Here is a 17,628-nt window from a genome sequence, read left to right as displayed (position 1 = left end):
AAGTTGTCTTATTTGCACAGTAAACTGACAGGCTTTGTTCAGACTTGGAAACTGATCTTTCTTCAGCTATCTGTTCAGAGTAAAAGCAGCAGCAGTAGATCTAACCCTCTCCAGATGATGACAATGAGCTGCTCTGCCCAGTGAGGTCACCATTTCATATTGCCCTTGAAAACCAAAATTGAAAAATACAATTCTGCATTTAGTTTGTTACTGGATTTTTGTTTGTTTCTCCCTGTGTTTATGAATATAAATGCACGTTTTTACTGGGTCGGCAGCATGACAACTTCACAAGGAAATCTCTTGCCTCATCAGAAGTTAGTCTTTGTCATATGATTAATTCACAACTCTAATAAACCGAAGTGTGTTACAGTCTTTCTTTTATGTTTTTATGCCCTTTAATTCTATGATTTATATCTGCTCTAGATCACGTTGCAGTCCGAAGTCTAATGTTTTAAAATGGCTGTGACCTTTGAAAGAGGAGACAACCCTATAAATTTGTTGTTGTAATGTTTTACTGTAGTGTAGGAGTAAAATGCTAGATAGAAAGAGAGGCTTTAGTATGCTTTTAGAATATTTTTATTTTAAAGAGGGCATTTAGATGTTTTTCCATGCAGGTGGGTAGGACTGCTTTTACTGCAGGACAAACTGAGATGATATAGGTATACTCCTCTTCTTAACTTGAAGGAAATCATAAATCTTTAGCTGTATATCAGAGTCACCAAGGTTGTAAGAGACCTCAAATATCATCAAGTCCAACCCATCACCACAGACCTCATGACTAAACCATGGCACCAAGTGCCACGTCCAATCCCCTCTTGAGCGCCTCCAGGGATGCTGACTCCGCCACCTCCCTGGGCAGCACATTCCAATGGCAAATGACTCTCTCAGTGAAAAACTTTCTCCTCACCTTGAGCCTAAACTCCCCCAGGTGCAGCTTGAGACTGTGTCCCCTTGTTCTGGTGCTGTTTGCTTGCGAGAAGAGACCAACCCCTTCCTGGCTACAACCTCCCTTCAGGTAGTTGTAGAGAGCAATAAGGTCTCCCCTGAGCCTCCTCTTCTCCAGGCTAAACAATCCCAGCTCCCTCAGCCTCTTCTCATAGGGCTTGTGCTCCAGACCCCTCACCAGCTTGGTTGCCCTTCTCTGGACACGTTCAAGTGTCTCAATGCCCTTCTTAAACTGAGGGGCCCAGAACTGGACACAATACTCAAGGTGTGGCCTAACCAGTGCAGAGTACAGGGGTACAATGACTTCCCTGCTCCTGCTGGCCACACTATTCTTGATGCAGGCACTACATAATGTTCACCACAGCACAAGTGAAATGTTCTTTCTGCACTAAAGTACAGGGGAACCATTGTGGCACCTCTGTCATGTCCCCACTGCAATGCATGTCCTCATGGGGCAAGCAGACATTCTGTGGGTGGGTGCGTGGTTTTCTGTTTTGCATCTTGGTTGTTTGATGTTGTGTTTTTTCCCCATTTAATTCAAGATGTGGGGGACAACTATACATAGCATTTATGACAACATAGGAGGCTTTCAATTTCTCTGGTATTTGTGATGTGGTAAGTTCATTAGTTGTAAAGGTTAAATGTTAGTTTCCATTCTTTTGGTAATCTCAGTGATGTGGGCTGTTTAATGATAAAATTGGAATTACAAAGGTGTACAATTTATCTTGCAGAAGCTACTGGTACAGAACCTCAGTTTTCATTCAGGTCTTTCATATGATCTACTTGCTTTTCTTCACATGCATCTTGTCTTTCATTTAACTATATATGCTTCATTTAATTGCTATTTAGATTTGGGATCCAACTGAGAATATTGAGTACAAACCTTTTAATTAAAACCCAAACAAAACCTACCCTTAAATCTGTCTCTGATGTGGCATATGGGGAATTTCTTACTTATCAGACTACTGAGACATAGTCTGGTACTCATGAAAAAAGAGTAAAAACATTTGCCTTTCTCAGACACCTTTTGTTTTTTAGAGAAAGGATCAGCTGACAGGGTGATACACTGCCATTTAAAATTAGACAGACTAAAAGAAATTGATCTTTGCAGCCCTGGCTAATACATAATTTCACTCTTCTGCAGTAGCTAAGTGAGATTACAGCCCTTTCTATTTTGAGGTTTCTTAAGTATTTAAAGCCTTTGATGTTTTTTTTTCCAAAATCCACTCATGTCACTGCAATGCTTAAAAGGAAAGTCTGCATTTTCTTTAACACCTCAGATTTTTAGTTTTCAAAAATGAGCTCCATTTTTAATAGTCATTTCATCTTTGGATTTAGAAATGTGTTTTATTCATGTTCAAAGCATCTACTAATAAGATTACTAAGGGTGACTTTGAGCAATGACCCTTTGTCAGCACATGAACTAATTTAGAAATTTGGTTCATACTGTTTCTAAATGTTCCTTTCCTGCAGACTTCTCAAATAAATGTATTCTAGAAGTTCTAGTCAATACAACCCTAACTAAGTAACAAAATTTAATTGGGGGGAGGGGAAGAAGAAGAAAGTGCTATTTGTATTTAATGAATAAAATGAGGCTATATAGATCTACTTTTTTGAGGTAGCCATCTTAAGCATCTAAAAGTAAACCCAAAGACATGAGACTAGAACAGTAATTTTCTTTGCCAACTTAGTTCCATCTTACCTCTCATATAATAATATGAAGTGGATAGATATACTGAAGTACTTCTATAGGAGATCTTAGATGGATGGTAGATTTTATTGTAATCTTGGAGCCTATAAAAACATCAAAAAAAGGAAGTTGTCTATTTTTTTTAAAGATGGAATGAAATAAAATGCTTCAAAGGTAGTTTAACTTTTTGTAAGTGGAAGTAGTCTTTCCATTTTCCTATTAAATTGATATATGTGACTACCCAAAGACCATTCTGATTTGCTATGCAGTATGTGAAGAGAAGAGAAAGTCCTTCTCTTGTCTTAGTTCTTTCAGCCAACATCAGTGTTGTGATACTGAAGACACATGACCCTTACAGTATGATTTCTATATCTAATTTTGCAAATAGGCTGAATTTTGGAAATTATGGATTTGAGCTTAACTACATAGAAAATCAATAGATGATATGCAGGCTTCTGACATATTCAAGTACTCTTTGACTTTACGTACAATTGGTCATTACGGGTTTTATTTTTCCTTATTTGAAAAGTAGCTCTAATGCTAAGAGCCAGAAATAGGTTAATCCTCCCTGTTGGTTATATAACATTGGAATGGCAAAATGCTGGCTTTGTACCAGAATATGCAGTTCATGGTTGATGCATTTGCACAGCAATTTATATATTGCTGTGCTCAAATGCAAGAACTTAACTTATAAATTACTTTTTGTATCCAAAAGTTGAGCACAAAATTATAAATTCCACTCAATAAGAAGACATTAAACTAAATTCCAATTAACTGAAATTTCTAAGAAAAAATTATGACTGAATTTAAATCCACTCTGGACTTCAAGTGCAGCTACTCTATTAGCATCTTTCTGAAGTATTCCTTCATCATTCAGTGACTACAGACTGTTCACACAACCATAGGACTCATACAATTAATCACTTTTATCCAGAAAGGAGTGTAAGAATTCTAGTATACCAAACTTCTTTCCTAGTACTCTCGTGGGTTACAAAATACAACCAATGATTTCATCTCACTCCACCAAACTTTGTGCCTAATGGTGGAGGTGTACAGTCAGGAGGATGTGTTATAGTCACAGAGGTCTAGAGAAATGAGGAAGTGTTAATTTACTGAAGTTCATGGCAGCTCTAAGCCCCAGGTCTGAAAACTGAACTCTTACTAACTTGGACTGCTTTTGTAATCTAGCATCCAGAGAAAATTAACAAGTATCTGTTTGGTTAATTTGACCTGGTTTGGGAAATTGTGATTGTGCCATTTACTGTACACCCAAATGGCTGTCAACTCCAAGTACCACAGATACAACCTCTTACTATGGCCCAAAAATGCCTGAAAAAGCTTCATAGAGGAAAGAAGGATCCCAAGTTTTTGACCAGCTTTCTGCTAGGCAATTAAGCCACAATAAGCATTGCCCAATTTTTGTTTTGAGTTTGTGCTAAAGAAATTTCCAATATTTTGCTGGTTGAAAATTTTGAAAGCCTGAAATAGACAATATTGTAATTTGTAGAATTCAAATCTTATGCTCTGGTCAGAAGATAAATCCTAAATGTTTAAATATTTTAAAATATATTGTAAACATGGGGGGAAAAAAAAGGCATAAATGTGCATATTTGAATTTCATAGTACCAGAATGACCTGCACTGCATCTTCTCTGAATTTTTCTCACAAGGTATTATACAAAAAATAAGGCAAGGATTGGACTGAACTATAAAGTGTGGGCTTTGGAGGTGTAGTTGCCATGGTAACCTTTTCCAAGAATCTGTTTTTCTCACTGGGGTATTTTACAAGACTGAAAGAGCTGCTAAGCTAAAGATAGTTTAATTTGTATATAGGTTTTCCTCTGACTATTGCATATAATCATCAGAAGGAATGGTATGGAGTGAGGAAGATCTAACAAGTGCATGAATGGAAAATAAAGCTAAAAGTGATTGCAAGCCCATTTTTATACTCAGTTAATGTAATTATTTTTGTGAAGTCTGAAACTGAAACATTGAAGTGTGCTTGTATCTTTAGGGGACTGTTTTAATAGCGTTACATCTACTAGAGAGGAAACCAATAGTTTTTACTCAGGAAGTTCTTATTGGGACTGGTTGGTATCTTTAATCTGCTCCAACTCTAGGTATGCAAGTTTCTTGATTGCTAGCAAGATTGATGACCAAACTATTTTGTTTTCTTGGGAAAGTGAATATTTTTAGATGTGTTCTGGGATATAACTGTTGTTAAACCTTTTTTTCACCTCAAAACAAACAGCTGCATAGAATTCTTAATATTCTTTGAGAAATCATACAGAGATAGTAGAAGAAGAGGTAATTTGGTAGATAATAACCATAAAGAGAAAACCACTTCTTTAGTGTCTAGCTTACATTTTTCTTTTATCTATCAGCGTTTGTGTAAAAAGGGCATGCCAAATAGTATTCATTCAATATTCAGCACAAAATTAGGGTAAATGAATGGCAAAGGTTGTCATCATTTAAATATGGTGTCTTGTCACATGGGCTCTTAGTTTGTGTCAAAAGTCATAGTCAGAGAAAGTCCAGCAGTCCCAGTCCCTGCTTAACCTCCAAGTGCCTCTAATTGCTGCAGATTTTCTGAAAAGAGGTAGCCTGTAAGACACAAAAGGCCAAGTTATGAAGGTCAAAGTGAACATGCTCACATACCATGAGAAAACTGTACTGATTACAGGGCAAAGAGCAATGCATGCTCAATAGAAAGTCCTCTTAACCAGGCAGCTGTATGCAAGTCTAGCAGACCTTCTTTAGACGGCTTTGCTTAATTCTGCAGGGTGCTGTATTCGTTTCACGTCTGAGGTAGCAAAAGCATGGACTGCTTGGGTCAACTCTTCATTCAAATTTAATAGCACTAAGTAAAACTGAAGAGAGCTTTCCTGCCAACTGCAATCAGAGGAGTACTGAATGACACACACATTTAATTTTACTGTCTGATTTAAAATCCTAAAATTCTGAATCACTTGGAACCATTTTTATTGGACTTTCTTTCTTTCTTTCTTTGGAACTGCTTTATAGAAATATAAATAACAGCAGGTCATTGACACATGGTGAAATAGTTGGCTTTTGCTTTCTTCAACTTGGTGATCCATCGGAACAGCATCTGAAATATTTTATCTTGGAATTTCCTTGGCTTTTTTTATGAAGTTAAGGAAAATTACTTATAGGTCTGCCATATGGAAACTTGATGGGGTACTTGGTGCCATGGGTTAGCTGTTTGGGTGGGTTGGATTGGTTGATGGGTTGGACGCGATGATCTTGAAGGTCTCTTCCAACCTGGTTTGGTTTATTCTAAATAAAGGTTTATTTTATTCTAAACATTCATTTTTCACTCATGCTTACTTTTAGTTAGGTGAGCCTTATTTTTTTTTTTTTTCATAGTTAAGTATATCATCATAGAAGTCTATTATCTGTTTACCTGTCTACATTTTTGACCCGCTTGTATATAGTAACCAGAAGCTCAGTGCCTTCTTTGTGGGATGATAATCACTGATACCAGCAGGTATTACTGATAAATAGATCTTGATGCAGTTGTTGGATAATATGAACCCCTTATTCACCAGCATATACTCTCATTGCTCAAAATCATTAATTAATCAAATAACCATATGCAGCACTGTTGTGCTGCAGTACTGTATGAGGATATTTAGTGAATTTAATTAATGAAAACAAACTAACACCTTTAATTATTTGTAGTTTGTATATCTTACTCTCTTCTTGGGCTTGTCTTCCTTATTAAAAAAGCAAAACAAAACCACAAACCAAACCAAAACACAAACAAAAAGCCACTTTATTAATTAATCTTTTTCTTTCTTGTGCCCTTATCCTTTCCAAGGTTATGCCTTTCTGCTGTTCCAGGAAGAAAGCTCTGTACAAGCTCTGATAGATGCCTGTCTGGAAGAAGATGGGAAACTTTACCTGTGTGTGTCTAGTCCTACAATCAAGGATAAACCAGTAAGTAGCTTTTGCCATGGTTGCTAACCCATTTGCTGTTACTCTTTTCAGTTAATAAATAAATACTTGTAGTTAATTGAATTGTCTATTTCCTGTTGCTGGCTTTGCTGTTACACCGAATTGACTTTCTGTGTCAGCATAATGTGGTTCTAATATTTGCTTCTTTATGATAAAGTCCACGTTCAACTGATTTTTATTTGTAGTGCTTCTGGTACTCCTTTTCACAGGAGTAAGTGTCCTTTTACAGTGTTAGCTGTAAAACAATTGGATAATAAATTTTCCCTCTATTATTTGACAGAAAACTTAGCCTCCCCAAATTAAAATCCAGATCACTTCAGATATCTCCTGTACTACTATATACCTTGTATAAACTGCAGGGTGAAAACAACTAATGCAGACAGCGATAGCAGAATAGAAGACAGACACTAATCTGTGTATGTCTAGCATTCTTTAATGCTCACCTTTTTTGTGGCTGTGGATACATACAGATTAGATGAAAACTACAGAAAAATATGATGAAAAGTGTGCTGCCTTTTAAAAAACCTGTTAAAAAGCTTGCACAGATAAATGAACAGTCCAACATCACAGCATGGTGAATGTGCTTATGTGATGTCTAGGATCAAAAAAAAAAAAATGGATGGATGAACAGCTTTATTCAAATAACCTCTGAGCAGGCCTTTTTGTGAGTAATCTAGAAACTTATTATCTGTGAGGCCTGCTTCTTAACAGAAGTGAGCATACACACACATTATGAAATCTCCTTTTGTATCAAAGCACAGACATTACTTTGTCCACTCTCTCAGTGCTTTGAAATTTGTGGATCACTGTATGTCATTTCAGGAAAGCCCAAACTGCAACAGTAATTGCACATACATGATAAAATGTTCTAAAAGTCCTTTCACAGATTTCTCACTATAAAGGCGATTAGGGGCAGGGAATCGATAAGGTAGGAGTTTGCACGATGAAATTTGACTCAAGCCTGGCCTCTAGAGGTGATAGATGAACTGTCCAACTTCTTTCAGAGGCTTAGACAGCTATGTTCTCAAATTGTTTTGGTGCTTACACCAGAAATTCACTGGTTCTACTCAGTTAAAAAATTACACTTTAATTAGAGAAAGATTTGCCAGTTGTTTCTTAATTTTGAGTTGTCAAGTTCCTCTACTGAGATCAACCTTTACTGCAGGTGCAAATTCGACCTTGGAACCTAAGTGACAGTGACTTTGTGATGGATGGGTCTCAGCCTTTGGATCCAAGAAAAACTATCTTTGTTGGAGGAGTTCCACGGCCCCTCCGAGCTGGTGAGTAGAAGAAAACTGTAAGGCATATAGCAGGGATTTTCAGATTGAGCAGAAAAGATCAGAACATTTTATATACTTCATGTAAAAGAACAGAAAAGTTTTCAAAATTCATAGCTCGCTTTCTAAATCTGAGCATATTCCTGTCTGTGAAATACAAACCATGAACATATTCTGTCTTCTAAACAGGTTACTAATTGGGATTGCCGGAAGAAACAGTTTTCCCCACATTTGTGTAATATCCCACAATTTATCTGATTTGTCATCATGTATGCCATCTTAATCCTAATTTACTTGTGGAGGTGCAGATTCATTCCCCTTTCATTTGATTAGAAGACAACCTTTGTCCAGCCCCTTTCCAAAATAAATCCAACTGCAGCTCTTTCCTTTTTTCCTCAACCCTAATCCTGATTTTCCCATGGACAAGGCCTCTCAGCCATTGTCCAGAAGAAAAATTTCTCCCATCCCAGGTGTCTTGGTGGCCTCATTGTTTGCTGAAGACCACCTTCCAGACCCAGTTGTAATTTTTCTCTTTTTGTCAATCCTTTTTTTCCACCCTTAACTCTTTTTCCTTACCTTTATTTGCAGAGCTATAAACAAGACTCTTTAGCCTTTGGCCAGATGAAAGATTTATCCCAGCCCAGATCTCCTGACAGCCCCCACTTTTATTTGAAAGCCCATTTTCATCACGCTTCACAGATGTATCTTGGCACTGACCCCCCTTCCTAAGCCTGTTATTTTTGGTGAGCCAATGACAAGGTCATGAAGCCAGTTGAAACATTTCTCTTTGCTAGGTCTCCTGGCAGCTCTCACTTCCCTTTAGTAGTCCTGCTTCATCCTCACTCCAAGTCAGCTGCATGGTTTTTCTTTTTCATCCTCTTAACTCCAATGGTAGTGTTCCAGGGCTGTGGTAGACAAAGCCCCCTCAGTCGCTGTCTGCAAGAAAGACTTCTGGATCTGGTTTCCTGATAGCCCTTACACTCCTTTGGCAGCCACTTTCCAGCCCACTAGAACTTTAGCTCCTCACTTTATTGTTCTCTTAATCCTAACTCTTTTGAGAAGCTGTACACAAGGTCCCACAGCCATTGCTGAAAGAAAGACTTCTCCCAGCCCATGTTTCTTGCCAGCTTTCACTTCTCTCACCATCTTATCATAAGGCATGATTTTAAGACAGTAATTATGTAAATAGTAATAATTAAACATTACCTCATTTCTAATTATAGCCTTTATAGAACTATGTGACATTTGGCCTGTCATGTATTACACTCGAAATGCATTGCATTTGAAAACCAGTGCATTTAAATTCATTTCCAAAGCAGACAAATAGTTTGACATTTTTCTTGTTTGCAGCTTTAAAGATCTGATACAGAAGTTTTTCCCCAGATACCCGAACACCGCATAGTTTCCTTACTAATGTCTTTTCAACATTAGTACTTAAGGCAAAGCATCAGGTTCTAAATACAGGAATATCTTTAACTGATCTTATATGTAAACTAGCATTACAAGCTTGACTGGAGTGTGAGGAGATCCTGAATACCTAATCCCAAATACCAGAGTTTTGGTTTACAATATAATCAATTCCAAGCTTGTTGATCTGATATTTCAACAATGTAACTTTGCATTTTTTTCACCCTTCAGTCATGACAAGTTTCTTTTTACAGAATCTGATTTTTTTTTTTTCCTTTGTATTTTACTGTAATTCATGTAGGGTTGATTCAGTCTGTGAAAGCCAATTTGGATTTGCTGGTTTAGACCTTGTGCAAGTGCACTAAGGCAAATAGTGCTGCCTTTTTCTTTTGTTATTGCAGCAAAACACAGAGAGAGTGATTGCCCATTGGAATGGGCTGCCTGGGCAGGTGGTGGAGTCACCATCATTGGGGGTGTTTAGGAGGAGACTTGATAGGGTGCTTGGTTGCATGGTTTAGTTGATTAGGTGGTGTTGGGTGATAGGTTGGACGCGATGATCTCGAAGGTCTCTTCCAACCTGGTTTATTCTATTCTCAATCAAACTCAACATTGTCGTTTATCTTAAACTTCTAATATTTAACAATTTACTTCTTGCAGTTGAATTGGCAATGATTATGGACCGTTTATATGGAGGTGTCTGCTATGCTGGCATTGATACAGACCCAGAGCTGAAGTATCCAAAAGGTGCTGGCAGGGTGGCTTTCTCCAATCAGCAGAGCTATATTGCTGCTATCAGTGCTCGCTTTGTCCAGCTCCAACATAATGACATTGATAAACGGGTAAGTAAAACAGCATGAAACAGTATGGGTGTTACTCACAAAACGGTAGCAAAATGAAAAACATCTTTATTTTAACATTGTGCAGGGGAATGCTGCAACCTCTGTCCTTCAGATGATGTTTGTTAATTATTTCAAAGCTGCCTTTTTCTTTCTTTCTTTCTTTTTTTTTTTTTTTTTTTTTTTTTTTTTTTTAACAGCTAAAGCAGCAGAGGGGCTGAGGGGGAATCATAAACATCTTAAACAACTGTTTAGCACTAAACCCAGAAAATTATTGGCTGTAAGCTCATTTCTTCTTGGTTTTGTTCTGAATTCTGAAGGTAAAAGACTGTAGAATTTCCCAGCTTCTTTCTCCTCCTTTAGATGTTTGCTTATTGTACATCAACGGCTTTTTGTTGGTGACTACTTCTGGCATTTCAGCTATTGTTAGGCAAATTTTCTCTCAGCGGGGCACGGCTAGACTAGAGGTTCCTAAAACACAGGTTTGTCCTAACAGGCAATGCTGACCTTAAAAATCTTGACAATTATTTAACCAAACCCAATTTGCTTAATAGGCAAAAAGGATAGTTTGTTCAGTCCTTATCAAATCCTGGTTTCTAAAGGGCTTTTCAAGTATGGAGTGAAGTGATGGTATTTACAGAAATCTTTAGTCAAAGACATTGAAAGAAAACATTACTTAATGTCCAGATTATTTATTTTTTCCTTTAGACCTCCTGTCTTCACCTCTTGATTACATGTACAAATAACAGCTGTGTTTTTGAGGACTTGGCACTTAGAATTATTCAAAAGAACATATAGTATGCACTGCAGCTACGTATTTTTACAGTAGGAATGGCCTGTTTTCTACTTCGTCTAATCCAATTTATTTCTTTAGAACTCAGCTTGGCTGTTATGTGCAGAATACACACAAAAACACCCAGCTGCAAAGTCCAAACGCTATTTACGTTCTCTTAGAAAATCTAAACTGAACTTTCTGTCAATTAGATGAGGTGATGGAGTTGTAAATCCCCAAACTATTTTTCTGTGATGATGCTATAACTCATGATTCTAACAAGGCTGCTCCTAAATATTTCTTGTTTGTTGAATTCTGAAGAGATGATGATTAATTTTGGTGTCTTAATCACAGTACTGAGCTTTTCTGAGATTTATGTATCAGCCATGCTTAAAACCTTGGGGTTTCTTCTAAGATTCAGGACTGGAGTCACAAATAATGCTAGCTAGTATTTTTTTTCCCATCAATTATCAACCAACCAACTGGGAAAAGTAATGATTCAATAGAATAGAACAGAATTAACCAGGTTGGAGGAGACTTTTGAGATCGAGTCCAACCTATCATCCAACACTAATCAACTAAACCATGGCACCAAGCACCCCATCCAGTCTCTTCCTAAACACCTCCAGTGATGGTGTGCCAGGGGAGGTTTAGGCTGGATGTTAGAAAGAAGTTCTTCATAGAAAGAGTGATTGGCCATTGGAATGGGCCACCCAGGGAGGTGGTGGAGGATAGGTTGGACTCGATGATCTTGAAGGCCTCTTCCAACCTGGTTAATTCTGTTCTATTCTATTCAATCAGTACTTTTCCCAGTTGGTTGGTTGATAATTTAAGTTTACTTAACTATCTTTTCTCTATGTTAAAAATAGGCTTATCTTTGAGTTTGAAAGAAATATGAAGTTTCTTAATCAGTCCTTAAATATTAATTTTTAGATCTAATAGATTGAAATCTCTGGATTATACAGCATACATTCTGCACACTCTTTCGCTAGTAACCAAAACAAGAAAAAGAGGGGGCGGAGGGGAAATCTATTTCAAACTTTCACAATTCATGCTTTGGAAATGTGAGTAGGTGAGGATCTAGAAAAGTGCTGGACATTGGACCTGCTTTCTTCCAATTTCATTTGAGACAGTGCTGGTTTATTTTACATGATGCTTCTAATTTTAGTGGTAGGACACCCAATATGCAAAATGGCAGTCATTGAGACTTGTTCCATGCACTACTAGTAGTACAGTGTAACAAATAAATTGGCAGTTCTAAGCTGTTCCATAGGCAAGAAATATAATTCACCACATAAATTGTACTTCAAATGAGTAACATTTGTTGAAATGTGATCAGGATAAGCTGAAGCAAAATTCACTATCAAGCTTTTTTTGTGTAATGTGTTTCTTATTTTCTATCTTAATATCTCATTCTGTGCTTCTGCAATACTGTACCTATTTAAGCATTATTACTGGAGTCAAATTTTGCTTGCAAGATACCAGTTTTGCCAGACTAGTACTTGTGCACTTACAGCAAAATTACTTATAATAAAAATACATTTTCCTCCTCTTTTTACTGTACTTAAACAACATCATAGAGCCGAAAGAATTACATATCCATAAACTGATGATTTCCCCTGAACGAAGAAACACTTAAATGTGTAGGCTTGGTTCTTAAGACAGGCACATGGAAGAGAACTGTCATGTTGTCAGCTTCTACAATAGTATTATTGCAAGTGCCCAAATACATCAGAGTACTACTGTATTTGGCACAAGTACCGGTTCTAAGGTGTTTACAACTGAGCACAGGACAGAGGCTGTCCAGTTTATTTGTGATTGATCACAAAGGCATATTTGGACCAACTATGAAATCTTAATACATTTGTAAAGCTACAAATCTTTAGGCAGTTATTTTTGCCAGCATAACACAAAGTATTAATACAAATATGTTTAGTCTTTACTTATTAGTCTGGTCCTGCATTTTAGAGTTCACCAGGAAAATAATCAATCAAACAAACAAAACAACGATGAAACACCAAACAAAGAAAAAAAAAACCAAACAAAAAATTCTGGAAACCCTCTCTGAAACTCACCAGACCTCTGAATTTCAGAACTATAATTTTGTTCTTTATCCTTTTTCTTCCTAAACTGCTGCTTTCTCGCACCCTGCCCCCATAATGACTGTATTCCTGGAGGTTTCTTAGACAGCAGCAAAATCCTCAGAGATGCTATTTTTACTGTTCTTCCATCTTAGCACTTTCACATACTTAACTTTTCCAAGGAACGTTGAATAGTTACCAAACCACACGCTTCTTTCTTGAGATTTTTTTGACAAGTAAAGTGGTTGGAGTGAAAATTTAACTACCAGCCTTTGTTGAAAACCTTTAATAGAGTCAGAAGAATTAGAGTGTTGTACCTCCTGTTTATAGTTAGCAAAACTATGCAGTCTTCTAACAGTGAATTTTCTTCTTCCTGATGCAGGTGGAAGTGAAGCCATATGTGCTGGATGATCAGATGTGTGATGAATGCCAGGGCACTCGCTGTGGTGGAAAATTTGCTCCATTCTTTTGTGCCAATGTTACCTGTTTGCAGTATTACTGTGAATACTGCTGGGCAAGCATACACTCTCGTGCTGGGCGAGAGTTCCACAAACCACTGGTAAAGGAGGGAGGTGACCGGCCCCGCCACGTCCCGTTCCGCTGGAGCTGAACCCCAGGCCTCGCCCAGCAACAAGTACTGGAGTAAATAAAATCGAGTGAAAAGAGAGCGCTGCCTCAGGGCTTAGTGTTCTGGAAATCTGTGCATTCGTCCTCGACTTTAATGAAGATATGGGTCTTTTTATTACTATTATTATTATTTACAGTCACATTACTGAACTCAGTGTCCAGTATAATACAAACCGGCAGAGTGTAACTGTACTGATTTTGCACTTTGATTCACACAAACATCTGCTTGGTACCTTAATTTCCTACACAAGACTTGTCACTAGTGACATGTAGACTGCCATTCTCATCAGCCTTCACTGGGTTGATGTGTATGTGATGAAGATTTTTTTATTATAATTATTTTTATTTTTAAACTGGAGCATGCACTTATTTTCAGAAATTTAGACTTGCCCCTAGCAGATGACTTACCAAAGGTAATATTCACAAGTAGGTGGCAGATGTAGCAAAAACTTAAATGGATGTTCAGCAATCATTAGTTTGGGTCATTTAGAGTAGTAATAACCCTTAAAGAAAATAAGCCTTTAGTTGCTCTCCATTTTGACTTGTAAGGATGATACCTCATAAGCTGGATCAGACATTTTTTTTTTTCCTTTTGTTTAGCTGATTTTTTTTTATTGTTTTGTTTTGATTTTTTAATTTGTTGGTTTTGGTTCTGTTTATTTTTTTTATTTATTTTGGTTTTATTTGGTTTGGTTTTGTTTTGAGTTTGGTTTCTTTTTGTTTTGTTTGTTAGGTCTTTTAGTGTTATGTAAATGTATGCTGCAATAGCTTTTGCTGCTATTAAAATGGTATTACTAATACCGTAATACTCTATTCAGGCTAGGGTATCAATTAAAAAATGAATATGTGATTAAAATAGTGATGGCTGCTGAAAGGAGATCAGTATAGCATACAGAAAAGCTTCCAAGGAAGGTCAATATTTTTTGACTGCATGTTTACTTAATCAGGTTGCTGCATGCAATAAATTTTATATATGTTTAATATAAAACCTGCCCACAATGCACAAATTATGAATCTATGTAGGCTACAAAATACTCAGTAACAAAAAAAAAGAGAATTGATTACTGACTGGAGGAAGGCATGCCTCAGTAAATGTAATGCTTCTGAAATTAGGATCAGCCCATTACAGAATGACCTATATTACAACAAGTATAAAAACTAGCTGTAGGATATTCTTAAAACAAATTTGTGGATGGTAGATGAAGTACTTTGCGGTGCTCTGTTATATATTGTGCAATTTATTTTATATAGTAAAGTGATTAAGTCTAGTACTGTGATCAAACTTAACTGTTAAAGCCTCTATATCCAACATTAACACATTTTTGACAGTTCATAACAGGTACATAAACAGAAATGAGCTCTTAGTTACAATCTCTCTCCTAATGCTTGCATCATTTCCGTAGCTGCAGACCTTCTCCAGAAAACCAAAGAGCTCATGCTAGCACACGTACACTAACGATTAGATAGTCTGTCAAACTAATAAACTAGGCACATTTAAGAAAGGTAGGGGGGAAAAAAAAAGCGGTGCTAAAGAAATGTCTGCATACAAAAGTAACATGAGATGTCTGCTCTGTGGATGTGGCGTTATCTCTCTAATACCTGGATGTATCCTGTGAAGCTTGAATACAATTGAGACCTGCTAACACAGTGGACATTTTTTTAGCATGAACTATGGGGCTGCAGATAGCATATAAATATAAACACACTTGGTATACTAATGATTGTGAGAATGTCTACACTATTATTATTATTTTTTTTGTTGTTTCTTTTTTGGTTTTCCTCCTTTGTTTTTGCAGTTCTGGGGACAATCTGACTGGATATGACACCGCATAGTAGATTTAAATGTTCTGGGTTTTGTTTGTTGAGACGTCCTTGTTTGTGTCTAATTTCGTAAGTTGCGTTTCGATTGGTTGGTTGTCGGTTTGGTTTTTTTTTTTTTCCCAATGTTTACTTGCGAGTATTGGCTTTGAAAAGATTGATTATTTTTTTTTTTCTCTCCTTCTTTTTTTTGGAAAAAAGAAAAAAAAAAGAAAAAAAAAAAAGAAGAAAAAAAATAGTTTTTTACTGGTTTAAAAGGCTTATTCTAATTATCCCTTTTGAAGTTACTTCTGGGCATTTTTATGCTATGGTTTTTCCCGGCCCAGGTGTCATTTCTGTTTTGTTGTTTTGGTTTCGGTTGTGGTTTTTGTTTTCATCTGTACAAGACATTTTGTTATGCACTACTTTTTGTATCTAGACAGTTTTCAACAGTTGGCTGATGATTCTTTCTTCTTTTTTTTTTTAAGAAAAAAAAAAGAAAAAGGCATGCTTTCTGACTGACATGATCTTTTGCAATACCTCAATTTTGAAATATAGGAAAGAAAATGATATTTTCTAAGTAAGTTTATTCAGAAAAAAAAATATATATATTAATTTAATTCTGCAAGAAAATGATTTAACAGATGGGTAACTTTATTTTTTTCATGCTTATTTGAGTTTTTTTGAAAATGAAGAAGTTAGAGCTTTATAACTGTAATATTAAAGATCGTAACTAACCTACAGAAATCTACCTAATTATGTGAAAGAAGTGAACCTTTTTGAAGAAATCCCCCTCTTTCATGTAGAAAAATACCCCCAGAGAGAGAGAGACAGAGAGAGAGAGAAGCTGGAGAAATGTACACTATAGCATAATGTTGGATTGAATCTAAAAGCAAGTCATCATAAAGAACAGGTGTAAACACAAACTCCATTTGGTGCTGAAAGTTGTGAACAGAAGGTGAAACAACAAAATCTTTTCCCTTGATTTGTATATTTATAATCAAGTGTGATTATGCACGACTGACCAGAATCGTGAGAGTTCTTCTGTTTGTATTTTTTTAAAGAGAACTTTTTTTAGTTTATTAAATTATGACATGCTCCCTTTTGTTTTGTAAATGAATGTGCCCCTGAGTTGTTAATATGTTCTATTAAAAAGAGGGTCCTTCAAAAAAAAAAAAAAAGAATAAAAAAAAGAATAAAAAAAAATATATAAATAATTATTTTTTAAGATACGGAGTTCTGAACTGCAACTTGACTAAGAAGCCCCTGGGTACAACAGGTCCTCTTGTGGCCTTTTCTGATGTGAGACTTGAACTAGTCGATTTTTTTGAAGGCTAACCTAACCTCGACTATTTGTTGTTATGTGCAATACTGTTTGTACTGTTTGTATAAAAAAAAAGGAAAAAAAAAAAAAGAAAAAACGAAAAGAAAAAAAAAGAGGCATAAATCTTTATTGCAGATTTATTTTCATTGCAGACTTTAGACATTGTGATTCACTAAAATCATTTTTCTACTGTCAAAATATGTACCTTTTCTTCATGCTGGTATTTTTTCAATAGTAATGTAGCCTTTGTACTGAGACAAATTTTCATTGTTATTTTTAGAAAGATTTTTTGCTAAGAAGAAAATTAAACATATTTACATATTTTTCATTTTTATTTCGTATTTTCTTTAAGGAGTGCTTTCTCAACCATTAATATAGTTGTTTCTGGGAGAGACTTTCATATCTGGTCAATGTCATTAATATTATTTTGTATTTTTACTTGGAATAAATTAATTTTATGATGCTAATTCTTTAAAAGTTTATTTTTTTCATTTTCAGTTATTTTTTGAAGCTAAAAAAAAAATCTTTGTAATATTGTTACTAAAGTGTCTAGTTTTTTGAAATGCAAAGCTTTATGTATTAACTTGCTGATGTGGTTTACAATAGTGTGGCAATGATGAAAAAATGGTTGGTTATGTAAAGCGATTGGAAAATTGTAACGAAGAATTGGGCAATAAAATGACAGAATGAAGCAGAAAAAATGTGATATTTTGAAAAGCCTTTTCCTTTATCAAAATGATTTAGGGAGATAATAGGGATGTCACAGTACCAGTTCGCTGTCTAGATTTATACACCACCAGTGTTGATGAGATGCTATTGCTGTTACAAGGAACTAAATCTGTTGAAACAATGGGGTTTGACCCTGCCCATTCAGCATCATGCTCCATTAATTTTC

General features: G+C 36.1%; 1 protein-coding gene across 8 annotated transcripts in view; it reads left to right on the top strand.

Annotated features, from left to right (window-relative positions):
• Window positions 1–17,424, top strand: part of CPEB3 (cytoplasmic polyadenylation element binding protein 3) — an 87,922-nt gene extending 70,498 nt beyond the window's left edge. For all 8 annotated transcript variants that reach the window (XM_068139643.1, XM_068139646.1, XM_068139644.1 and 5 more), the window contains 4 exons: window positions 6,476–6,594; window positions 7,778–7,892; window positions 9,954–10,135; window positions 13,368–17,424. In XM_068139643.1, coding sequence (XP_067995744.1) covers window positions 6,476–6,594; window positions 7,778–7,892; window positions 9,954–10,135; window positions 13,368–13,595 — 644 coding nt within the window. In that variant the 3' untranslated portion in view covers window positions 13,596–17,424. The remainder of the gene's footprint in view (window positions 1–6,475; window positions 6,595–7,777; window positions 7,893–9,953; window positions 10,136–13,367) is intronic.
• Window positions 17,425–17,628: the final 204 nt, after the last annotated feature.

The sequence above is a fragment of the Melanerpes formicivorus genome, unplaced genomic scaffold, assembly GCF_026170545.1.
Source record: "Melanerpes formicivorus ecotype bairdi unplaced genomic scaffold, bMelFor1.0.p_v2 SCAF_6, whole genome shotgun sequence".
Lineage (NCBI taxonomy): Eukaryota > Metazoa > Chordata > Aves > Piciformes > Picidae > Melanerpes > Melanerpes formicivorus.
This window is presented reverse-complemented; position numbering and strand designations above follow the sequence as displayed.